The sequence below is a fragment of the Brachypodium distachyon genome, chromosome 1 (genome assembly GCF_000005505.3).
Source record: "Brachypodium distachyon strain Bd21 chromosome 1, Brachypodium_distachyon_v3.0, whole genome shotgun sequence".
Taxonomy (NCBI): Eukaryota; Viridiplantae; Streptophyta; class Magnoliopsida; order Poales; family Poaceae; genus Brachypodium; species Brachypodium distachyon.
The window spans coordinates 15,948,808-15,974,965 of NC_016131.3; the positions used below are offsets into that span (position 1 = coordinate 15,948,808).

At 44.8% G+C, this 26,158-nt stretch overlaps 4 protein-coding genes across 5 annotated transcripts; all 4 read right to left on the reverse strand.

Annotated features, from left to right (window-relative positions):
* Positions 1-465: 465 nt before the first annotated feature.
* LOC100843513 (heat stress transcription factor B-4b) lies at positions 466-3,194 on the reverse strand. Its single transcript, XM_003559850.4, has 2 exons — positions 2,656-3,194; positions 466-1,429 (listed from the first exon to the last, which is right to left on the reverse strand). Exons 1-2 carry the CDS (start codon positions 2,935-2,937, stop codon positions 770-772), a joined length of 942 nt encoding a protein of 313 aa, XP_003559898.1. The 5' UTR covers positions 2,938-3,194; the 3' UTR covers positions 466-769.
* Positions 3,195-15,707: 12,513 nt separating this feature from the next.
* Positions 15,708-18,034, reverse strand: LOC100845365 (zinc finger CCHC domain-containing protein 10). Of its 2 annotated transcripts, XM_024457368.1 has the most exons (3): positions 17,898-17,996; positions 17,506-17,807; positions 15,708-16,814 (listed from the first exon to the last, which is right to left on the reverse strand). In XM_024457368.1, exon 3 carries the CDS (start codon positions 16,766-16,768, stop codon positions 15,959-15,961), a length of 810 nt encoding a protein of 269 aa, XP_024313136.1. In that variant the 5' UTR covers positions 16,769-16,814; positions 17,506-17,807; positions 17,898-17,996; the 3' UTR covers positions 15,708-15,958. The 2 variants fall into 2 exon arrangements, with proteins under 2 accessions (XP_024313136.1, XP_003562584.1); XM_003562536.4 differs by lacking the exon at positions 17,506-17,807 and having other exon boundaries at positions 17,898-18,034.
* Positions 18,035-18,491: 457 nt separating this feature from the next.
* On the reverse strand, positions 18,492-22,832 carry LOC100845058 (xylulose kinase 2). The gene is made up of 11 exons (XM_003562535.4): positions 22,399-22,832; positions 21,009-21,660; positions 20,803-20,891; positions 20,363-20,427; positions 20,184-20,239; positions 19,980-20,100; positions 19,823-19,897; positions 19,536-19,589; positions 19,359-19,453; positions 19,046-19,220; positions 18,492-18,934 (listed from the first exon to the last, which is right to left on the reverse strand). Exons 1-11 carry the CDS (start codon positions 22,458-22,460, stop codon positions 18,699-18,701), a joined length of 1,680 nt encoding a protein of 559 aa, XP_003562583.1. The 5' UTR covers positions 22,461-22,832; the 3' UTR covers positions 18,492-18,698.
* Positions 22,833-23,344: 512 nt separating this feature from the next.
* Positions 23,345-25,998, reverse strand: LOC100845666 (NADH dehydrogenase [ubiquinone] 1 alpha subcomplex subunit 6). The gene is made up of 2 exons (XM_003562537.4): positions 25,604-25,998; positions 23,345-23,877 (listed from the first exon to the last, which is right to left on the reverse strand). Exons 1-2 carry the CDS (start codon positions 25,985-25,987, stop codon positions 23,695-23,697), a joined length of 567 nt encoding a protein of 188 aa, XP_003562585.1. The 5' UTR covers positions 25,988-25,998; the 3' UTR covers positions 23,345-23,694.
* Between the last annotated feature and the right edge of the window lie 160 nt (positions 25,999-26,158).

Consider the following 26,158-nt stretch of genomic DNA (forward strand, 5'->3'; position numbering starts at 1 on the left):
GTGAAAAACATTAACCTCCGCACATTAAATGAAAAAGAAAAGCTTATTTTTGATCTCTAACTATTGCCAAGTCTAAGTAATTTCTCCAAGGGTAAGAAACCTCTTATCCCTAGCTTGTTCTACTGAAAGTAGTTTGACGATCACGGTGACACCAAGTTAGCATGTAAAAAGAGTGGGGGTGAGGGGGAATATGAAATGGGACAAGAAACACAGAAAACTTGAAGAATCTTCAGAAAATTCAGTAAAATATCCAAGAAATTTAGAAAAAAACTTGGAAATTTTGGAAAAACAAAAGTCACAGCAACATATGTGAATTTAAAATGGAAAATAATACGTATAGTAGTAGTATAATAATAAAATAGCAAATGAAACATTTTGCTTGCTGATTGGGTTGACGAAAACGTATAGACGTACGCTTTGCACTTATGAAGAGCAACCAGTCTAATTTTCTTGCATCGCCAGAGGGATACCAATGCCGGCCTGATCATGCATTTCATATTGGCAATGGCAGCAGCAAAGATCGAACACACAGATCAAGAATGGTGTGCAATTAGGACTTGATGAACACTACAGACAGAGGCAGATCCGGACTCATCATCTCTCATACTACTAAAAGCTAATAATTAACCAACCTTGCAAAAAAGAAACCATGCATTCCCTAGCTTAGCTAAGCTACCGAGCTAACGTACTCATCCTCTTCTCTATATGTACACGGCCGATCGATCGATGGATCATGGCCAAGCTCAAGCTCGCCGCCGTAACTAGCTAGCTAGGCCTCGCTTCCGAGGTCACAGAACCGCTCTTCGGGCCGCCGCGCCCGCTTCGTCCTCTTCAGCGCCACCCCGAACAGCTTCACGGACGCCGTCTCGTCTTCGCCTTCTTCGTCCAGCTCCATCAGCCTACAGGATGAGTTAGTGTTCGCCGCCGCGCCGGCCCCGCCATGGACGATGCCGGAGATGAGGTTTGACGGAGTCTGCGGAGTAGGGAGCGAGACGGGCGCGACGTGGTTCTGGAGGAAGTAGATGATGTCGTTGTAGAGCTTCTTCATGTGGGCCAGCTCCGACAGCAGCACCGAGTTGCGCCGCCGCAGCTCCCGGTTGTCCTCCGACAGCGCCGCCAGGAACTCTCCTCCTGATCCTTGCCCGCCATTGTTGTTGCTACCGATTGCCGGCGCCGGTGGATCTTCTTGGAAGTGGTACGAGGACATGGGATGGTGGTGATGAGCGGCTAGCGGAGGTGGCGGCGAAAAGGCGGTGCCGAGGTGGTGGTGGTGATGGTGGAGGTGGTGGTAGGCGTGGTGGTGGTGCGGCAGAGGCGGAGGAGGCTGGGAAGATTTCCGGCGGTGGATCTCGGCCAGGAGGTGCTTGGCGCCCTTCCTGAAGAACTCGTTGGCGAACTCCCACCTGTCGGCTACTATCTTCCTGAAACCCTGCAGTAAAATTGAATGGCATTCCAAATTCATTAAGCAACACAAAGAAAAAGCTTAAGAAGAACATTATGCAAAGAGAAACCGGCTAGTCACTTATCATCTCTTGTCAGAATCAGAAAACTGACTAAATGTGCCTGGATATATAATCTTGTAGCCAGGCTATGCTTGAACCAAATTAAGCCCAAAATATATACAAAAAGTGAGGGATCGAAACAAAAAAATAAATCTCATCCAAGAAAAGAAGATCAGGGATCAATTGGTGCTCGGCTGCTAGCTAGCTCTACAGCTTGTCACAAACTAGGAAGCAAGCAAGAACTAATCTTCTACTGGTCGTTTTTTCAAGAAAACGCAAAATCTTTGCGTATCGATGCATATATTAAGAGAGAAAGAGTAATTTACAAGCCTAAGAGGGCAACACCCACAAAAAATACAACGCAAGACCTCTAGGAACTAGTGACCGACGGGAGTAGCGCTCCAAGCCCAGTCGCCCCAGCCCGAGCCCACAGCCTGACGTCCGCCATGAGGCGATGCTAGGAGTCACGTTGTCGAAGACCGCCGCGTTGCGATGCTTCCAAATCCACCAGGCCGTGAGCATGATGATTGAAACAGTGTCCTCCGAGCCGAAGAAGGAGCGGTGTCGCGTGCCACCAATCCGCAAAGAGTTCTACTGGTCGTCAGAAGGTCACACTCACACCATGCATATATATTGCCCTTTTCCATGCACATAGCAAAACAAAAGATCTTTTAAAAGAGAGGATCGGAGCATTAACTTTTGCATGAACCTGTCACATTCTAGGAAACACCAGCCCAAGAACAAACATTTGAAAGCCATGCAAGCACAGCACACAGTACCATTATATAGCACCCCAAAAAATTAGAGAAGAAGAAGCAAATCATGTACTCCGTACTATTCCCTCCGTCCCATATTAAGTGACACAAATTTACCCAAATATGAATGTATCTATAAAAAAACGTCTAGATACATGTAATAGAAAGTCACTCAACATGAGACGGAGGGAGTAAGAAACACAAATTGCAAACAGACACATACACATACATCATGGCCACATTAGTATAGAGTATATAGACCCTTACAGAAATTAAACAAAAGAATAACTACTACTTGTCCCTCAAACCGAACATATAACAAAGAAGAGGAAAAGCTCTACTAAATGCATATACATGAACGTGATATGAACAAGCTAGAGAATATAGTATATACGTACATAGGTGTTGAGCTGGCGGACGAAGCTGGAGAAGTTGTTGTGCTTGAAGTAGTTTGGGAGGAGGTCCCTGGCGAACTCCGGCGGGCGCCACACCACGAAGGTGGCCTCGTCCTCGCCCCAGGACACGATGTGGTCCGTGCAGGGGTCGTCCACCAGCTCGTACGTCTTGCTCAGGAACGGCGCCGGCACCGCCTTCCCTCCCCCAACTCCTCCCCCTCCGCCGTGCGCCGACGACTCCATCGACACCACCATCTCCCCGCACCTCTCCACAAGGAAAGCCATGGCCACCTAGAACTTGCTCTCTCTATTCTGGAGATCGAGAAGGTAGCAATGCGTAAGCTAGGGAAGCAAGGAGGAGGGCCTGAAGAAGAAGAGGGAGTGAGCTCTAGTGAGTGAGGACTGAGGAGTGAGGAAGGGGGGCAAGAAGCTTAAGGCTGCGTCTCTTTGGGGTAGGTCTATATGGATCTCCAGTCTTGACTGTCTCGCACTCACACGCATAAACACACACACATGCACTAGCTAGCAAGCGGCTACACGCCCCCACACGAACGCCTCCAAATATTCTCGTGTGGGTCAGTCTGCCTGCAGCCTGCTGCTGCTCATGCCTGGACCGGCCGGCCTCTTCCTCTCTCTAGGCTAGAGCTAGTAGTACTATTAGATCAGCACAGGCCCTCTCTCTCTCTCATCATTAGTTATATGCGTATGCATGGATATCTGTGCACTTGTTGTTGGCTGTGTGATTCGAATCGATCAGAGAGTAATCAAGGTAGACACTTCAAGGTGGTGTTTGAATTGGGGAGAAGAAGGAAGGTTGAACAATGCATCCACCTTTTGGTTAAGTTTTTAGCTAGTATATAAGAATGCTGTGATTGGCGACTACTCCCTCCGTCCATATCAAGTGACTAAAATTTGTCCAAATATGGATGTATCTATATCTAAAAATCGTCTGGATATATGTAATATTTCGTCACTTAATATGGGACGGAGGGAGTATATGACCTGTAAAAAAAAAATAGAATTCCCTAGGTGGTTATTCAAGAATATTTAAGAAAAAAAAACGACGGAGAAATATTCCTCCTTCATCCACCCCGATGACAAAATGACAAAACACAACAAATGGACACGTCGCCGAAAAACCTAACGAAACCATTGTGCACAAGATCCGCACTCAATTGGAACAGCCTCAATTGAGAAGCCAACTCATAGCTTGTAGATAGCATTTCATGCGTCCCCTCCTCGGCCGTAGGAGCCAAATCCAGACATCGGTTATGGGAAGAGGGGACCATCAAGCTAGACTAGCGGCAGGTAGAGCAAACAACGAGAGAGAAAAGAGCACAATGACCTAACACAAAACGACTTACTCCGTCGTGCCAACAACCCCCACCTCCCCCGCCTGCCTTACTGAGCATGCCGAATTCGGAGTGACCCAAGGAGTGGGAAATGAAAATATCCTTGACATGCTCCAAAGGAGTGAGATGTACCATCGGAATAACAAAATGAGGATCACTAATCCGCCGCCAGTCCTAGCATGCCCCGCAACCCTTTTGGTCGTACATCACAGGAGCCAGATCCAGCCCCCAGCCGACGAGAAGAGGGGAGCATCAAGCTAGATTGGTGACAATTAGACCAAAAACGAGAAGAAAGAGCACAAGGACATAACACCACACAATGTACCTTCCATCATGCCAAGACCCCCTCCCTCTGCTCGCTCGATTGAGCTTGCGAAGTTCGGAATGACCCACAAAACGAGAATAACAATATTCCTAGCATGCTCCAAAGGAGTGAGACGTATCCTAGAACAAATAAATGGAGATCCTTAAACCAATGTGGCTCCTAGAATGCCCCCACGCCCTCAATCCTACATCATAGGAGCCAGAGCCAGACCCAACTGACAAGAAGAGGCGAGCGTCAAGCTAGACTATGACAATTAGAACAAAGGACCAAAAGAAAGAGCACAAGGACATATCACCATACAGCTAACCTCCCGTCGTGCCAAGAACCCCTCATAGCTTCCCCCTACCGAGCATGGCAAATCCGCGATGCCCCGCGAAACGAGAAACAATATCAACGATAAGCTCCAAAGGAGCGAAATGAAGAGATGAAGATCCTTGATCTGTTTCTACCCTTGCCATGCCCACATGCCCTCGTTCATTGAGGACATGGCCAGATACATACCCGGTTGATAAGAAGAGTGAGCACCAAGCTAGATTAGCGATAATAAGAGCAAAGGAACATCATAGGGAGCAAACGAACCTAGCACCACACGAGAGATCTTCGTTGTGCCAAGACCCCCTTCCCTCCGCCCATGCGACACTGAGTCGCAACCCTGACAAATAAAATCCAGCTAGAGTTCATAGCATGATGAAACAGGTAATTTTCTTTCATAATATGGATGGTCATGTCTTTTCTGACCTTAGGAGTTTCACATAAACTTTGAAAGACTCTAGCCTTTAAGTACCATCTTGGAGTTAAAGGGTCTTTTGGAACAAAGGGTATAGAAGTTCTAGGGAGTTCCTATAAAGTTGCACGATTCATAAGAAATTTGGAAAAACTATAACACGAGGTTCCTTTTGTTGTCCATGGTCTTCTAGTATTTCAAATCTGAATCAGCGAAATCAATTTCCTTACATATTTATGTGTCTTTATATCTCTAAGATAAAAGAGGTACCATTTCACCCTTTATTTTTTAAGCTGGGTATCGGTCGGATGCAGAGGAGAGGCCGAGAAAAGGTTTCTTGCTTTATTAAAAAATCATTTTTATTCTGCGTTCCAAGAGAACAGATACGAGCAAGAAGCAGCGGATAAAGCCCTGCACGCTGCGAGCAGCTGAGACGAGAGTAGCTGGGGCGCAATTAATCACCGGACGTTCGTTCAACGGGTACCTCCAAAGACAGAGTCGCCGTGGATGCATGTACGGCGGCGACCGATGTGATCCCACGATGGAACAGGAGCAGAAGAACATTTCGCAATTAATAAAAGAAGATGGTATTATTCATCGAGCGGCAGGCAGAAATAAGAATAAACTAATGCAGAAGAAAGTGAGAGAAGAAAAAAGAAAAGAAAAAAAAAAGGTGAGCTCTGCAGGCAGCTGCAAGAGGATTGAGGAAAAAAAGAAGAGAAGGTGAGAAGACGAGATTGTACTGCAGTGCCGGCCGGTAGTATCCTCGTGGTATTTAGTGAAGCAAATTGTTCTTCTCTTTTCCCTTGGCTACATCGCCCCCATGCATGCAAGCACTGCACGCTGCAGACATGTACACATGTCTAGTTGTGAAACAGCCAAAGATACTTTCCCTGCCTCTGCCTGCCCCCCTGTGCCTGGCGACTTGCATCTCTCAAGGCAGGCCCGTGACTTCCATGCCACAGCAAAACCCAGAAGATGAAAAAAAAAAAGATTTCTTCATAGAGAGAGGGAGGGGGGGGGGGGGGGGGGGGAGAGAGAGAGAGAGGGGTAAATAAATGTGCATACCAGCTGTGGCAGGTGACTTGGTGAGTTGCGGTAACAATGCCATGGATGGATGCATCTCACTGCCTGCCTGCCTGCCTTGCCTTGCTTTGCTAGCTGGGGATCCACCACTTCTGATGCAACTTCATTTTCTATCGCCGCTTCTTAGATCAGCCTGCCTGCTGCCACTGGCCTGTGGCCTGCTGCCTGCTAGCTGCTGCATTACATTACATGGGCGTGGTGATGCATGATGTGCAAGCTGGCTGGCTGCTCCTAGCGGCATGCTGTGCTTCCATTAATATCACATATCGATGTGCAAGCAAACAAACATTCCTCTACCCCCCAAACTCTTCTTCAATAGACAATAACCACATGCAGCATTCAAAGGAACAGAACCAAAACTTCCCTTCCTCTTCACTCGCCCAAACGTACCCAATGTGTGCAGTAATAACACAGATCATGCATGTACCCATCAGCTGCACAGTGACTGCTGGCCAGTAGCAGCTGAGGAGCTATATGCTGAGTGAAACTTGAAAGCTCAAAGGTGCATTGTGACATCAGATCACTCTCCTGCATGTATATGTATGCAGGGTCAAATATATGCTGGATTTGTGTATGCTTTTGTCCGTGTATGTAGATCTCTCTGATAATCATCTCTTTCCCCATTCCCTTTCCTCTCTGAGATCTCTGATGCCTTGCAAAGTTCGTCCAAGCAAGCAAAGCAGTGAATAGATAGATAGATGGATCGAGCACCAGTTTGGCTCAGTCAAACTAGCCCCAAGATCCAGCCCAGGGCTTCCCTGCAGGTGCTAGCTAGCTACATATATTTGCAGATGCTAGCTCAGGGCTTAGCTTAGAGTTTTGGCATGCAAGTATTCATCAAGATGCCACCAGCTGCAAGCAACATATACATATGCATCAAAACAGGTTGCAGCTACACACACATGTAGCCTAATGCAGTACACTACTGAAACTAGCCCAAGCTATGTACGAGTCATTGAGTATGCATGCATATATGTGCAGCAGCTATGGGTGCATATAGCCTAGCTTTGAGTACCAAAAAGAAAGGGGAAATATATCGAACTCATAAAAGAAAACTAGCTAGCATGAAGCCAGTTACAAGATAGGAGTGAGGGGGGCAGATGGAGAGATGATGAGGCCTAGAGTCACAAAGGCATGCATACATGTGTGGTAAAATTAACAATATATTTTTTGCTTTCAAGTGCAGTGCTGTGGAGATTGGCTATGGAGTTTGAATATTGTGGAAGATTCTGTTCCATATATAACAAGCTGTGCTCTGGTGATGTGTTTGTAGTAGACATTTTATGAGTACATCACATGACCTTTCCCCATCCCCACATGTGGCCCACTGCATTTGTGGCCAGGTCTAGATCTATCTTTGACTGGAAAATATGCATAAAATAATCAGGAGAGAGAGGGGGATCATCTCCAAATTTTATAAGATACATATACGTGCAATGTAGAGACAAGTGAGATGTGAAACAAGAAAAGAATGTCATGTTCTTCTCTAGATCGGGCCCACATTATCTCATCATCATCCTGATGACACCATGCATACATGCTAGATGCCGTTAAAAACCAGTTTTCTAGACAATGTCGTGCTCCACAAATGTCTGTCGTTTCGAGATTCCTCTGAAACCATTCAGTTCTTTATCATATCATGCATTGCATGCAAAAGATACTGTGCATTGGTGCTTAATTATACAAGCCTGTGCATGCGATTTGCTTCGGCACTGTTGTCTGCATGTTGAAGAATACATATGTATCCGTGCAGTGAACTGAGAGATGATGTTACTAGAATAATGAACATGTATAAAACTAATATTCACTGAAGATGTGCACGTCAGCATTTAATTAAGTTGCAAAAGATCATGCATACACGACGAAGCCGTTTATTTGTTACCTAATTTATAGCAGTAGATCAGAGAGCTAAGGGCAAAGGCATATATAGAGCTCATGTGATCGAAGAGGAGAGGTGTATATGTGCCTGCCTTCCCAGCTCCCTAGGCTGCATAGAGAACAGCTGCATCTTGGACTTTAGCATGATTGCCACTCACAAACCTGCAATAACCTTGCGGAGGATTAGACAATCAATTAGATGCACTTGATTAAAGAGAGATCTAGATGTTTATGCTGTCCTATAGCTAGCTCTCTGCACATACATGTAGATTAGACTTGAAGGGCTAATGTACAGCACAGGACTGGCACACACATGGATGCATATATAGATCTCAGCCATGCAGGCATGTGTGCATATAGGTCCACAGCTAGTACATCTTTCCAGGTTTCTTATTAGGCATGTTTGTATGCTTGTCCCTTGGTATGTACTACTCACTAGGTAGTCACAACTACACTAATGGAACTCTAGAACTAGAGCTACGTAGCAGCTGGAGAGATGTACGGATGGGAATCGAAAGACCAAATCTTTTGCTGCATTATTCAAAAGGTCTGATTCTTCTTTCACCACATCTATGCACAAGGGCTCTTTTATCTAGGAAAATGGAAAAGGGAGAAAAAGACACTAAAAGATGGGTAGGTTGCTAGACAAAGGAAGCTTTTCAGAGAACATTTCCCCTTCTTTTTCATTCTCAGGGAAAGATGAAGGAGAGGGAGGGGGTCAGAGACAGAGGTGGTCAGAGCATTAAGGTGGAAACTGATTAAAGTCGATCCATCCGTCTGTGCATATGCACATAAAGGAGCTGTAAAGATGTGAATTTACCTCCACTTCCTCTAACGTTTCCCAATGTCTTACACATGTGCATGCATGTACATCTCTCCTCTCTCCCTGTCATGTTCTGCCATGGGTCGTGTGGTGCCTCTGGACATTAGATTTAGTTGTTTCCGCCTTTCATAAACCAAGGCCTGCTTGTTCTGATCAGCAGCTTACATGTATGCATGCATACCCAGCCAGTCACACTCCATGCACATGATAGAACACCCAAATAAACACACAATTAATGCACTCATCTAAACAGCATCCAAACGGTAAAGAGCTCGCTAGAAACTTAACTATTTCCTCCGATCCTAAATTTTTGTCCCTGTTTTGTGTAAATTTGTTTTTTGCAAATTTGAACTAAAACAACGACAAGAATTTAAGATCTTGTTGTGGCTGGCCGATCTTCGAAACAAACAAAAATGCCTTCCTCTATAAAGCATCGCAGCATGCATTGGGAAGCTTCTAGTTTGCTAAATCTCTTTAATGAATGAAAAAAAAGATATGCATCCAAGCTCATATGCATGCAAGGGGAGGAGGCCATGCGTCATGGGCGCCGCAAGGGGAGGGAGGCAGGCATGCGTCCAAGCTCGATCGTGCACCACTGCGTGTACACGTGAGTGGACACCGGCCAGCCAGGGGCTCACATATCCGTGAAGCTTCCAATCTCTATCTCTCTTTCTTTCTCTCCTAGCTCTCATTTAAACTCAGAGCTTGTGAATTCCTAGCTACCAATCTGCAGCGCTGCATGGCCTGTGGGGCGCATTGCGGTCCAGCCCACTGCAGCGTACGTGTATACGTCGTCCTCATTTCCTCTTCTCTCCCTCTTACACGCACACCCACGAGAGAGAGACTAGTTTAGAATGATCGATCGATAGATAGTACTGCTTTCTCTTTCGATCTCAGCATAGTATATCTCAGCTAGCTAGCCAGGGTCACAAGTGCATGGCCAAGCCACAGGGCTGGTCTCTACTCTCTACTCTCCAGCTTGCTCTGCTGCTGCCTGTCCGAGTAGTGTATGCCCGGTCTCCTGTTGCTCCCACATGGTGTCACATGCGCCGATGCTCCCACCTTCCCTTCCTTTCCCTGCCACGCATCATCTCCTCTCTTCTTCTTTGGTCATACAAGGCAACAGTTTCGTAAGTTTGCTTAATATATGCTTCTGTGTGTATTTACTGTTTGGCCGATCTGGCTGTCTGGCTGGCCGGCCAGCTGCATGCATATCCATCACTTGGTACCAGGGAAAAAAGTTTTTCTTCACTGTTACTACGGTCATGCATATGCATACAGTTTGCTGGCCGTTTCGGCCTGTTCTTGCCGAATCTAACCATGTTTCTCACTTGCCATTGGTTACTCTCTAGCTAGCTAGCTATCCTCCCGGCCCTTTTCTTTTTACCATAGAGGAATATAATCACAGTGTGCTGGTAAAAAGAGGGAGCTGGAGACAAGAGTAAACTAATGTATATAAAGTATTAGTTGTAGTCGCAGCTGGAGCAGGGTACCGGCAAAGTGTACTGATAGGTACGTACGTAGTTCCTATACAAGCTCAGCTTTCACACCTAACACTACCAGTCAAAGGGGCATCCATGGACTCATCTCAACTCCATGGTTTAAGAAAAGGAAACATCTATCAAATTGTGAATCATGACAGAAAAATGTCCATCTACATGTCTCGGCTTTTGCAAAAATGGCTAGTGAAGTATGCAACTGTAGAGTGGCCCAACTGTAGATGTAATTACGGCCATTTAAACCGGGCAGTGTCTCTCTTGAAGCAATTATGTATATATGAATCAGGGGTGGATAGAAAGAAGCATTCTTGAAGCAATTCTATCTGTAAATTCAAAGTCCATATTGTGCTAAGTATTTTTGGAACACTTCTATTAAACCGGGCAGTGTCTCTGTTGAAGCAATTATGTATATATGAATCAGGGGTGGATCGTAAGAAGCATTCTTGAAGCAATTCTATCTGTAAATTCAAAGTCCATATTGTGCTAAGTATTTTCGGAACACTTCTGTTACGAAAATAGAGTTTAAACTAGAAACGAGAGACAGGAATTTAACGTGGAAACCCTCGCGGGAAAAACCACGGACGCACAAAGACGCAACTTCAATATGTTGGAGTATTACAAGCACGAGACGACATGCCGTCTTTAGGTGTGACTACATGGGGTATATATAACGGGCAATAAACATGAGTCCTAGTAGGACAAGGAAAACGAGTTCAACTCGTATACCAACATAAAGCCCAAACCTATCCTGCTACGTCTAGCAGAGTTGGTAACGGATTCGGATCATATTTCAACAATCTCCACCTTGAGCCGAATCCCCTCCAGTAGTCGAAGAAAGTAAACACCTCGAAACAAATGAGCATAAACACCTTCTGCGTCGAAGTCCATAGAACTAGTGAGTAATACCAACTAAGCCTGAGCAAAGCTCAAACTTATTGGCAGAAACTAGCTTTGTCAACATATCAGTATTACCAGTAATTGTTTTACCTCGAAAGTGGTAAAGATTTGCAGCCTTCATATCACTTTTCATCACAACAAGAGAACCTTTTGTGACCTTGACGATCCCATCTCCACCTGAATATTTGTACCCTTTATTATCAAGAGTACTCAAAGAGATAAGATTTTTCTTCAAACTTGGAATGTGGCGAACATCCGATAAATTTCTGATGGTGCCATCAAACATCTTGATTTGAATGGTGCCAATGCTTGCAACCTCGCACGGCGAATCATCGCCCATAAACATAGAACCATTTGGCATAACTTCATATGTTGCAAACCACTCTCGGTGCGGAGTCATGTCGAAAGTACATGATATATCAAGAACCCAAACATCTCTCATTTTGAAATCACCGGTAACGACAACGAGAACATCACCATCAAAATCTTGTTTGCTAACATCGGTGGCTCGGACATCATCATAATCGGCTTGCGCCAATAACGCCTGCATCTTGACTTGCCATAGGGAAAACCTTATGTCACGATACAGCAGCGGAAGATCATACTTCATGGATGCCAAGAATAGATTAAACTGTATGCACAAAGTAGTACAAGCCGGAAACAATCCTTGATTGAATTAATTGCGGACAAAAGACTTGAATGATAGCACCTGGCCAAACAAGACAAGAATTCTCAGCGGCTCCAGCTCCACGTGAGAAGCAAAGCAGAGCCTGCTCACGTGGTCTGGTACTTGGCCTTGAGAACTTGCTTCTGACTATACCTGGGCATGGGTGGCCCAGCCTGAAGCCCGACGTCCCGGGTCGGGCTCGGGCCTCACTTTTCAGTCCCAAGTCCGGCCTGAAAACTCGAAAATGACTAAAAAGGGTATTTTTAGAAAAAATTGGTATAAAAAAATCATTTATGTATTTCGAAAATAATTATTTTAATGCTTGAACAGCCTATTTAGGTGTTTCGGGCCGGGCCGGGCCGGGCTTGGGCTTTAGGTTTGACCATCGGGCTTTTACGAAGCCCGGCCCGGGGTTTCCCAGTTATACTTCTGACCGATTGCCCCGCGATTGATTACTTCGCCTGCTGCTAGCTTCGGTCTGCTTCGCTTGATTCTCTTTGTTTAACGATCGAATCGGTGCGGCCAAAGGATATAGGCACGCGTCTGCTCCCTCTGAATCCGAGTAGCAAACGAACTCGGCGACCGCCTGGGAGTTGGCGATGGCAGCGGAACGGAAATAATTACCGTCGGTCCGGCGAGACCTTGAACTCGGCGGAACGAAAACGAAATCCCGTCAGTCTCGGAAACTCGCGCGGCGCGCGAAACGCGAACTCGGCGAAACCAACTCAACGAAAGTGTCTCAAAAATTAATCTCAATAACGTGTCTCTGATGCCACTTGTTACGAAAATAGAGATTAAACTAGAAACGAGAGACACGAATTTAACGTGGAAACCCTCGCGGGAAAAACGACGGACGCACGAAGGCGCAACTTCATTATGTTGGAGTATTACAAGCACGAGACTTTAAGTGTGACTACATGGGGTATATATAACGGGCAATAAATATGAGTCCTAGTAGGACAAGGTAACGAGTTCAACTCGTATACCAACACAAAGCCCAAATCTATCATGCTACGTCTAGCAGAGTTGGTACCGGATTCGGATCATATTTCAACAACTTCTATTGAACCAGGCAGTGTCTCTCTTGAAGCAATTATGTATATATGAATCAAGGTGGATCGAAAGAAGCATTGAGCAATTCTATCCGTAAATTCAAAGTCCATATTGTGCTAAGTATTTTCGGAACACTTCTATCTATAAATTCAAAGCTCATGTTGTGCATGTGTTCATATGTTCATGTGTGCTAGCTATATCAGGAAACGAAAGTAAATGAAGATTGCTGAACTAACTGTGATATGTGGCAGCAGTGCCCTGCTAGCTGGTGGTTCAATCACATAATGAACCCTGAAGTACTGCTCTGATATGTTTCAGGCTTGCCTGTGCTTACGAATGTAGTACTAAGTGGATTAAAAGCTACAAACATTCACCGCCACAGTTGCTGCTAGCGCTGGTCCCAAAGGATCGATCAGCCTACTGCGTGGTCCCTAGTCCTTACGATGTGAATGTTTCTGTCTAAGCACGCATTCCCAGATCATCGTCTTGCATTTCTGTGCAATGCAGAAATGTAATGGCCTGGTTTAATTGCACTCCATATATATGATTGGCATTTACGAAATTAGGCTACGTACCCTAACCTAAGCATTCACATACATTGGCCTGATTTAGCGCATATTAGGTATTTGAGGTAAACAAGTTACGCGTTAACTAGGTATGGAAAAAGATAATGCCAATAGTTTTACCAAAAGTAATGCACAACTTGATCTCGATATGCACATGTGTGGATATAAACTAGTATGTCTTTTTTGACAAAAAAAACTGTAGGAGAGGCTCCGACAGTATATATATTTATGTATATAAGGGATAACACATTTACACATACAATACAAGCAGGTTAAGGGGAATACATCAGGGAGGGGGAAGAAACCAAACCAGCTCAAGGGATCGAGGCCAGGGATAAACCAGTATGTTTAGCATGACCTTTGTAATGATCAACTGCTAATCAGTTTCTAACCCTTCATTAGTTCTTTGAGAGATTTGCAGTCCTATCCCAACCATAAAACTGTTTCCAGTAATGAATAACCGTAGGAAACAGTCCTGACTTATCTGAGAGGCAAGTAAATGGTACATAGAGGGTGCACCGGAAATGCCAATATACAGCACGAGCAGCAGCAGCGAGACTAACATGGGATGCTTCTGTGTAGCACAAAAGAGAATAGGCTCAGGCCAGAGCCTAGGTAAGTGCATATGCAGGGAATTAACCAAGTGATGGAGGAATGTTGCAAGCAATGATTGTCCTAGCAAGCCCCTTTGACACATACATATGTCTCACTAGATTCTGATGCAAAGATTTAGATCTCCACAGATAAAGCAACCAGGAGTAGTAGTGAGAGGAGCAGAGGGGAAAAGCTAATGGGGAATCATTAGAAGTTGCCAGCTTTCAGAACCCTGTGGGTCCAGCTTGGATCAAGGAGAATCATGCATGCATGCCAAGCCCTCCAAAGATGAGGAGATTTCTAAAAGCCTGTAGACTCCATATACTGTAACTTATCTACCAAAAGAATGTCTGTCTTGGACATGGGAGAGAAAGATGGTGGCTGTCTTTATAGGGAAAAGGAGTAGCAGTATATGATGTACACTTTAGTTAATTAGCTGGTAATTACCGGCAGGAATCCTAAGTAGAAGAATCCAATGAAGTTGCAACAACTGATTAACTTCATTTTCTTCTTTTAAAACATGCATTCCTTAATTCTCAAGCTAGGATGCCACATCTTATACCCACAGTTTGCACCATCTGTACGTATATGTCCTGGCCGTCCTCCCTTGTGGTCTGCATGCACGTATGACTCAGATTTTTAAAGATCTCAGGTGTACATGGCCTGGGTTGTACAGTACAGTTGTACTCTAGTCTACGTTAGTCGGTCTACATGTATGGCAGTATGAGACGTATTTGTATAATTGCAATGTAGAAAGCTCAGATAGATGCATACCTACCACAGTAGGTGTAGCCCATGGGCCATGTAGTCGACAGAAGCCAATGGTAAATCCAAGCAGAGCTGACAGATTCCTCTTGGTCCAAAAGCAGCAGCAGAGGGTAGTAAGTAAAACGACCGGCTCTGAAGCTGGAACGTGAAGCAGTAAACAACAAGGCAAACTACACAGGTAGCCTGGGACTGGGAGCATGCATACATACAGGAACAATCTCGTCGTCCACTCCACCCATCATGTGCTCCCAGTCGCAGCGCAGGAAACCATTATCCTAAGGTGAAGGCTTTCAAAGGGAACAGTAACTAACCAAGAGAACAATGAAATGGGAAGCAAGATCAGCTGCTCACCCAAGGTCCAGGTCAGGGCAGGCAGCTCCTCGGAGTGTGGTTAACTTTTGATTCTGCAGAATGCTCGAATATCCTCACCCTCAAGCTCCCCAATCATTGAGGGTCTAGAGTCCTCTGCTCTTCCTCATCTTGAAGACTGATCTGGTGATCCAAATATGTTATTGCATGATGGGCAGACAATGATACTCTTAGGAGGTTCATTTCAGTGTTTCAGATGAGAAGGCTTACTCGTAGATGCAGGCTGTAGGATCCAAAACAGCTCAGGCACAGCTCCATTCATTTGAAGTTTTTACTTGGTCAGTTGCATCCAGCAGCTTGTCAGAAAGCATGACCAAAACATCCTGCAGGAGATGCAACTGCTATTAAATAACTCCCCGGTGATGCCTTTCTCATGGAAAATAAGAAGCCAGGTTTCCAAGATACAGCAGGAACCCAACACAGTTTAAGTCAAGGTCAAATGATCACAGAGAACTTTCAGGAAAGCAAACGGACTAAATTTAAAAATTTACAGATGAATGTGGTTACATCATTCGCTGCTCTCACAGATACATCAAACAAGAAAGATCTAGAGCTTCAAGCACTTAGTGCAGTGAAAACAACAGCACTAGCGCTTGGGTAAAAACTGTAAAATTCGTTTCTCGGATGATGAATGTGCAATGAAATGAGATGACATATTTGACTTCCTCATTGCCATTCACTGTTCTCAGGCTCATTCTGTCAGAATCAGCGTCTATTGCCTCGCCTTCTGCTCTTTTTCCGGCTGCCCATGTCATCAGAATCAGAATCCGACTCGGATTCAGATTCAGATTCAGATGACGCTGATGATGTGCTTTCCCTTCTCTTCTTCTGCTTCCTTTTATATCGCCGCTTCTCATCCTCTGAGTCCGAGGAACTACAACTTGAACTGCCGCTTTCAGAAGAATATTCAGAGCCAGTCCCTGATGATTCAGTGTCAGAGTCAAACACCGAAGCCTCGCTACTATTCCGATCTGAAGCTCTCCGTGAGTGGTATTTTCTCTTACTTTTTCCCTTCCCTCTTTCTGATTTTTCTTTCTCCATCTTTTCTTTCATCAGCTTCCTTTCCTCCTCCCTCTCCTTTTCAAGATCAGGATTAACAAATCGGTAGGATTCTAACACAATCGTCTTCTTCAACTTGGGGTTCTTAAGCAGCTGTGACCTTGAGGGTCGTGATATGTAAGCACGGTCATTCTTGCACTCGTATGTCCAATGCCCAAGCTGGAAGCAGTTCTGACATTGGGAATATGCACCACCAGAAGAAGTAGCTACATCTTTTGGTTTCACACCCAGTACTGCAGCCTTTTCCGTACTCTCCAAATACATCTGTCTCTTGGCTTCCTTCCTCTCCTGCCAGCGGCTTGGCCCCTCTTCCTTCTGCCCATAGGCATTGACATTGCGAGCAGCTGCTGCAGCTGCACGTTCCGCTTGTGCCCTGCTCAGTCCCTTAGCAGCTGATATGGCCTGTGCTTTTATTCGCCCAGCTGCAGTTTGAGATTTGCCATCACTTCCAGACATCTTGATTGACCAAACAGAATGTTATGAGACCAGCAACCTCACTACCCTGTAAGGAAAACAAAGGATATTGGTTAATCATGAAGTAAAGAGGTTATTTCATCTGCAATGAAAATAAATAAATTACTTCTAAAGTTCTTGTTCTACTGTAACGGTGACATAAGGTATTTCCGAGATACTACTTAGTCGCTGCTAGGGCCAAAACACACATTTGTATCTAAGAAATTGTATGTTATACCATGTCACAGAATTGCAAACAGAGTGCTGCTTAAATGTAAACAAAATCAACACCAAAAGGATGTGTTTCACAGAATGTGTTAACTTACATGAGTTGAACAATTATAGCAGAAATTAAGTGGGTGGTCTACCAGAAAGCACACATTAGGTGACAATAAAACCTACAATGGCATGTTAAGCTACAAGAATACAGTGGAAATTCAAAAGGAACCTCTAGCTATCGAAATGCATTCGAATTCTATATCAAATGCAACACCAGGAGCAGAGTAATGGAATAAGTCAGCAATTAATAACTTGATCTACATGGCTTGATAGCAGACTGCAGATATCTTACAGATACAAACTAACTCGATTAATATTGTATACTAAATCTCGCCTGTACTAGTTTGGTTTTATATCAATATATATACTGTCAGAATGCTTTTCCTACAGTTTTCCATCAAAGAATATTGTATACTAAATTAGAATCTGTTGCCAAACCCAAAAGAATGGGACAAACTAACCTAGCTCAATTTGGATTAACCCACAAACCTAGTAGCCCATTGACCCATGAGCCAAACGATAGCTAGCGAAAGGAGCAGAGTAATATCCTCAAGCCACAAACTTCCAGTACAAGCCAAGGCGCCAAGCAGACGCGAGCAGCCAAGAACCTACTGTCTGAAACCACTTGCCACTTAGTTCGACTGTTCGGGGAAGAGGGGGCGAATCACCGGCTCCAAATCGGACGCCTCGACACAGAGAACCACCTCGCTCTCCCTCTGGCTGCCTAAGCTAAACAGGCAAACGCCGGTAGGGTTTCCGACGACTGAAAATCGATCAGGGCGCAGCGGTCGGGAACGAACTTAGAACGGAACGGAAATGAGGGGGGGCAATGCGGAGGAGGAAGCTCGCTTACCTACGGGACCGGAGATTCGGGAGCGCCGCGCAGGCGGAGCGGAGCCCGACGATCGCCGGGAAGAAGAGCGCCGGTCGCGGTTTATTTTTTTTCTAAACAAGGTGCGGGTCTGGGTTTGGGTTTATGCGAGTATATACTGTCGGGCCTCGGTGGAAGGAGGAACCCGACTCGGTTCTTTTCTTTTTTTTGAGAAAAGGAACCCGACTCGGTTTCTCTCTTGGCATTGGCAACAGACCCGGATGGGCCGGATACGCTGTGGCGTTTGGGGGATTCTGGCCTGTTGGAGGAACTATAGCTCTTGGGCCGTTTGTCCTGAAATATTCTAATCACGGAAATATTCTAATCACTAAATAATCTCTAGATAAAATCCATTATTAGTCACTGAGTTTCTAGCTCAGAACCGGCAAGAGCGCTGCCTTTTCAGTCCTTTGTTCTAAATCCTTTATCTGATAATGGGTTGAATTTACATCCCAGATCAAATGTTGGTTGACAGTTGACAGAGCAACTTTTCAATCACATCTGAATATCTGATAATGGGTTGGATTTAATCAAACGCTGTATCATCAAAACACACGACGCAGTTCACAGTTAAGAGACTGAAGACGAGTGCACGAATCTTACTGCATTTTTTGCCCCAATGTCATCTACAGATAAGAGTCGAGATGAGTTCCAAATAACACTCAGCGGTTGTTCTGTTCACAAGTTCAACATGTTATCCGTGCACAAGAGCACCAGCTATACCGCCATCGATTCAGCAGAGGCGATTTTATTTCCTGTACCTATATCTATATCGCTCCCCATCTAGGCGCGCCCGATCTTCTCCACCAGACGCCTCTCGATCTCCATCCTCTTCTTCACCAGCGATGTGTACTTCTTCAGCAGCTCCCCATCTCCGGGGGCCGGCACGGCGAGCTTCGCGGCCAGGGAGGTCTTCTCCAGGTTGCTCATGTACATGCAGGAGATGGGAACAAAGCCTCCTTCCTCCTTGCACAGCCACCCATGGGCCGCCCTGAGGGCCGCACCAAGCGAAGCCGAATCTGCTCCCACAAGCAGCATCAGATTATTTTTGCATTCAATATTGGCGTTTATGGGTTTTGTGTGAATTCTACGCAAGGAACAAGAGGGGGTTTAGTTAAGTTTCGCCATACCGGGTCTCTGGACTGTGAAGACGGGGCAGCCAAAGACCTGCGCGATCAGCTTGAGGATGCTCTCGTTGGAGGAAGCCCCGCCTGTTGCTATGATCCGCTTGGGAGGGTTGGGCATGCCGAACCGCTCGGCGTGGCCTCGCATCGAGAGCATCTGGCCCTCAACGATGCCTCTCACCTACGCACAAAGAATGATGATCCGCACTGTTATAGTTTGTCACTAGTATTGGAAAAACAGGCTAACCGAAAAGATGCAGTAGGAAATCTTCCTATTGTTTTCGGTCAAAAAGAAAACAGGCTAACTGTCTTAACAGACCTCAGATGGTGGATCGAATTCTTGCACCTCGCGCTCCGTCAGATTGTCGGGTGAGTTTTCATTGAAGTTCTCCACCACGTATCGGTGGAAGCCAGCTGCATGGACAAACCAATTTGTGTAAGGTTATAAACTTACGATAGAAGTGGATACAACGCTGAAAATACTACATATGATTACCTGGAAGAGGAGGCAGGATTTCATGGTCTTTGTAGTAGAATCCTAATTTCCCACCTATATGACAATGATAGATATAAACTTCATGACGTTGGAATCACAGTTAATTCACTGTGGTGGTGGCAATCTGCCTGAGGAAGTTGTTACCAATGATAAAACTATAGAAAGTTGTCAGGCCTGAACACATAATGGTTCTGACACTAATAATCCATCAAAATTGTTCAATTATTTCTGCTGAATTAAGCAATAACATGTTGGAATAGAAATGGGCAACTTCTGTAAGAACTTACCATTCATGGGGGCTGTTTTCTCCAAATAGTTGTTGAAAACATCCCATGATTTTTCTGCACATCTATTCCGCACATCTGAAATCAGATTGGAAGTGTTGTCAGCAAAGTAATAGCTTAGACATGCATGGTAAAACAAATTGAAGGAAAAGGGTTATACCTTCCCGGGTCAACGAGCCATTTTTGTAACAAAGCATGACCATGTAACCATCCGGTTCAACAGGGTTGGGGAAAACATGGCCTTCCAGGCCTGGTTTAGCTTCGGCAGTAATCCCAAAAACCTATTAGACAATTAGGAGATAAGTATCACAGTAGCTTGAGAGAGAAAAGAAAACACAACTGAAAGAAGATCTGTGGAACTCACTGTATCACTAGTACCAAGGCTAATTGCAAGATCACCCGGTGTATTTAGAGTTAAACCTACAACAGATGCCACATCCGATGGAATGTTGATTATGAATAGAGGAATTTAAGAATCATTAACCCTAATGTAACAGCTCCATCAAGAACCAACAACTCATGAAAGAAGCAACAGAGAAATACCTGCAAGGCTATTGGGATTGTCTCCTGACCACTGAATAACCAAACAATTTTTATCAAACTGAAGCCTGAAAATACATAATGCATTAAGAAACTTGCGAGATGATAGTGCAAATATTCTTTATTTCTTTAGCCACTAGGGTGGTATTTGGTAAGATCGTAAGAGGAACAGCTAGCTTTCCAGTTGACATATTATTTCTATAATCTCGGATATCTAAAATCCAATTACTAATAAATGCTCCTGACAGTAAAAAGAGGGTTAAGAGAAAAATTTGGAGATACAGATTTGCAAGTTGGCAGTGGCATACAAAGAAAAGAACCTAGCCAAATGTTTACAGATGCACCAGACATATTGACACATACTTCGACAAAGAGACATTCAACTACGTAGATAGTGGAATAATTTCATTTGGCACGAGCAAACCAGTATAATAGTAACTCACCTTTCTACAAAATAAGGAGAAATTCGACCAGCAACTGCATATGCCGGTGCAAGATTTCCAAGCTTCTGTTCAAGATCAGGAGCTGTTGCCTGGAAGGGGAGGTGCACAATTTGATATTTTATTCATAGAGAAATACAAAGTTTTTCTTACATTTAAGTCATTCAATAATCTTAAGTGTGTGGCTAAAAGAGACACAAGGGACAAACCTCTAAAGCAGTTTTTGACCAGATCCTGTGGTTTATATCCATCAAGTTCATCCCAGCACCATCAGTTTCATCAATACTTGCATAGCATCCAACAAGGATGGATGCCATGAATGAACTCACCAAAGATATTCTCTCAGTACTTTCATAAACATCAGGTGTTGTTTGGTATATCTTTCTTATCTGAGGCCCAGTGTACCTCTCATGGGCACGAGATCCAGTTAGCTTTGATAACTCCAATGCACCTCCGACTGCATTTTCTATCTCTCTGCATTGCTTAGTAGTGCTACTGTCCATCCATATCGGTGAGTCCATTGTAGAGAAGGCATCCTTAAGCTGGGATAGCAAGCTCTTACTCGGATCCAAGGAAGAGAGAACAGCTTCACTGCCCTTCTTCCAGTAAACGCTGCCATGTTGCTGCCCACTACCCGAAACGGCCACAACCTTACTGAAGTCGATTTTTGGTTTCAATTTCTCAAGCACCAGCTCCAAAGCCTCCACCCACATTATGGTTGGTGAAAAAATGCGGCCATCATCTGTGGGGTCTCTGTAAACTCCGCCTTCGGTCTTGTAGTGCGGCAACTCAGAGTCAAAATTAACAGTTTCAGAAGCTACTATTGTCAACTCATTGTTGAGCACAGTAGCTTTCACAGACCTGTGAGAAGAGATTGTCGATTTAAGATTCCACTGTGGTATTAATCTACGGGTCTAATAGCAAAATCCAAAGTATAACTATAAGCCCATAAGAAGCAAATGGTGGATGGACCATACTGTAATGGGCTCATGGATATGACTTCAATATGCAGGGTACAAAACAAGAGGAAATCAAGCGAGCGGAGGCGATGCCAAAAATCAAAATGCATTCTTTCTTGTCTGACGGCTACCATTGCCATTTCTACCATAGAACAATTGCGTGGAAAGAAACCCTTTCAACTAGGAACCTATCTCAGCACCCATTACCCAATAGCATGAACTTCGACTGAACCAATATATGATATGCATACCAAGTAGATCCCTGCAGGGAATTTCGGCATCAGTCTCTTCCTTTGAAACCACGATCGAACGGAATACAGCCGCACGACAAGCAAGACACACCCAGACACCACGCAAACCAGATGATCACATCAGATCAGCGGTTTTGTACTAATTTCATAACATAGCAACGAGTTACTCAGTTGGTAAGAACAACTTCTGGTTTATCTATCCCTGGTAGAAACGAGGTCCTAAAAATCCTAATACTCCATGATCCATCGACCACAACAGCGCCCAATTCACATCAATCAATCAAAACCCCAAATAAATAAGTGAATAAAAGAACAAGCCGAAGTGTCTAAACAGGCGAAAAGAAGGGGGGGAAGCAAGAGAGGGAGAAGAAGCAGCAGTGAAGACTCACTGGGTGGAGCTGTCGAATCCGAGGAAGAGAGCGCCCTCCGGGAGCGAGCTCCGTCCGACCATGGCTTCGCCCGCACCCACACGCGCAGGCGAACTCGGAAATAGGAGGAATCGGGTGGGGGGAGAAGGCGCAGCTGGGGAGCTGTGGACTGATCTGGATTCTGGAGCGAATGATGATGAGAGCCAGGCGAGTTGCTCTGGATAAGGGGGGCCGCTTGCGCTTATCTAGGAACGGATCGAGCGCGGCGGCCAATGCAGCAGCCAGCAGGAGCGATTCCGTTCCGGGTTCAGCGGCAACAATGCTATCTGCCTATCTCTCGTCGTTTATCTCCTCATCGCCGCCGCGTTCGGAACTTCGGATTGGTTTGGTTTGGTGAGAGGGATGGAGATGGCAAGTCGCCCCGGTGGTGACGGCAGCTTTTCCGGTACGCCCCGGCTGCTGCTGCTTAACTGAAAAACAACGCCAGCTTGCAATACACCCTCAGATCCTAAAATTGTTGTCAAAATATTACATGACGTTTTAGAAAAATAAATACATCCATATTTGGGCAAATTTGAATCAAGAATTTAGGATCAGAGGGAGTACTTGGCATCAACTGGTTTAAGATGAGATAGCTTGTATATTGAAATTTCAGTATCTTGGAGATGGGTCTTGTAGACCAAAAAGAAGGGAGAAGTATCTTCTCTGTGCCTCATTTTGCCTCAGAGACACCGGAGATAATAAGTTCAGTGGTGTATCCAACTAACCATCATGTTGTCATATGTAGGCTTACATTACAGAGAGTCCTTTTTGCCCAACTGGCTTTTGTCCATCTCGCCATTTGGCTAACCAATTTTGCCATGCCATTGTGACATTTTCTTGGGTAACAGAATACAAAAAAGTTCCACACAACACAGCTAACCTCTCGACAGCAGTGAGCCTTAAGCTCAGTAGCACATAGCAGTGATATTGGAACATGAAATCCACAGATTTAACCTTTTCAGATATGTTGATCAGCTTGCCGAGCTCAACTGAATCCACATTCTTGGGAACAAGCGCAGCAAGTGAATATACAGATAAGAAGCTGCATCAGTTCTTGAACAACAGCTTTGGGAAGTACAACAGTCTATTTGAGTTACAAGCAATTCACTAGCAACAGCATCTCATTTAGTAGAGATGATCGAATCATCAAACATGAACAAAGCAAAACCTCCGGTGACAAATGAAATCGGGCTGGGGTAGGTTTCTCAGCATCTTATTCAGTCAAAGGCTACCACACAAAGGTAGAAAAACATTTCTGTAGCGGCCTCGGGTCTGCTAGTAGTTGCTGGTGTAGAATTTCTTCAGGAACTCGGAGCTCCCTTGGTCCTTGGAGTCCGTGTCCTGCACCAGCCCCTTCTGCCCGACCACGTACTGGCCGATTATGTGGTGGCGCTGCTTCGCGTGTTCCGTGATGTTGTTCAGCTCCTCCATCCCGTTGAAGAGAAGCATATCGATAACCTGTTTGTTCGCACTCAAGGTCAGTTCAAATGAAGGGAGGCACAATATCAGAACGATTGTGCTAGAGGTTTCTGAAACAAGTGCAAAGAGGACAAGTGGTACCAGAAGAAGTATCAAAGAGTCTTATTATGATCTTAGGCACTCTTACAAAACGAAAAAAAAGTTAAGATGACAAGTAAAGAAAGAGTGAACGCAATGATTTTGATTATATAGCTGCTAAACCTTGTCTGCAAATTCAATGCATTCAACGATACAAACAAAATCAGTGATCACCATTATAGCAGAAAATTGTTTTAAATAGGTGGATTGAATACATTAAATACAGCCTTTTGCGATCCTTCCCACTAGATCTCTCAAGCTGATTTGATCCGGGATTAAAAGAAGAAAAATGAAAGAATACTGAATCTAAATGTTTTTTCACTAACAGGAACTTAATTTAGAATGTACCGCGTAAGCTTCACGTAAATAACCACCTAATCATGTCGACTGTAATCCCCCTTAAAGTTAGCATAACTAATAGCACCAAGAGGCAAATCCACAAAACAAACAAAATAAAATGGGTGTACAGATTGGAAAATAGGAATTGCTCTGGATCGTACAACTGCAGGGGGGCAAACTTGAGCATTCTTGCTCAATCAGACTAGTCAAGATCAGCAGTCCCAAACAAAATCTAGTTTCATATTAAGCTAAATATTAGGAAATTTTATAGAGAAACATTAGTTACATCTGACGATATAATTAAATAATGCAGCTGGCAACACTTTGGCACAAAACAAAACTGATTTGGTGAAGGTTGCATTATTATTCATGCAAATGGGCTAGTATAGACAGCTTCTACTGAAAGGAAGAAAGAGAACACTCCAATTGAGTGATTAACTCTTATCTTGAAATTATAACACTTGGCCCACAGATAACTTGATTGTGTAAAACTGGTTATGCTTTGTGTAGGACCTTAAAAATAAAAAATATTTTTGTTGCGGAAACTATCTGGTCAGTTTGCAGTTGCCTCCATATTCTCAAGCATGCCACTTTAAGCCAATTCTTTTTGGCCTCGAAGTTATTAGTGATTGATTCATCAGGAGGAATAAATCATGAAGACATACAACAGACAGACGAATGTTGAAGATTGCATATCTATCTCTCACAGAATCAACGAGCATAGGACATAGTCATGATTGATGTGCGTAAATCTTATTTGAACTAAGATATCCACACTTTGCTTCAAAGCATACCATAAATATTGTGGGTTGCAAGTTAAGCTTGAATCTCAATGGTGGATTACTGTGGAAGTCCAAACTGAGTTTGACAAAGAAGATAGACTAAAACTTAGTCAAAGTGGAAACTAACTGCATCTCTAAAAATGCTACTTCTTAGAACAGTATCTTGCTAAATAGATGGACATCATTGACCACGCAATGTTCTCTACCCTTCTAAACAACCCAAGACACAACGTAGCACCAGTTTTAGTACCTCTAGGTTTCTAGACGAGCAATCCTGCAGATTAGAGGTAAACTAAAAAAAGCTACCAATCCAACAATTTTCCTACCGATGATGCATCAGCGATTCGCCCATTCCTAACCCGAAAAGAAAAAACGCGTATCGTATTTCACAGCAAGTTGCCCCTTGGGAGGACCGGACAGCGGAACCGGATCGGAGAAGAAGGCAAATTTTGCGCCATCCAATCTATTCGCGAGAGGCGGATCGATTGGGTAGGGGGGAAGGGCACCTTGGGGTCTGAGACGCCCTGGTTCTTGCGGATCTGCTTGGAGATGGCGGAGCGTAGCTCGGAGGCGGTGACGACGTCGTCGAGGTTGTAGATCTCCATGACGGAGGGGATGGAGCGGCACGCCTGCCTGAAGAAGTCGAACACGCGGTGCCGCGCCTCCTCCATCGACGCCGAGTTCGGCGGCACCTTCACCGCGCGCATGGTGAACGCCATCTTCTCCTCTCTATTCGGACCCCGGCCCCCTGCTTCGCCGCCTCTCTCCGGCTCGCCGTCCGCCCTCAGGTGGTCTCTCTCCGCACGGTGGTGAGATGAGGTAGGCTCGCTCGCTCGCTGCTCTCCGCTTGGCAAACGCTCTCCTGCCGATGACGGGCCGTCCGTCCACATCGAGATTCGGTGGACCGAGATGGGCCGCGTTCAGTACTGGGCTATTTGTGAAAGGCGATCAAGACAAAAATTAAGGTCCCACTTGGCGGCGTCAACGAAAGGGCCCAGCACACCTCCCCTGTTTGTTTTTTTATGGTACACACCTACCCTGTTTGTTTCATTAGTGTTACA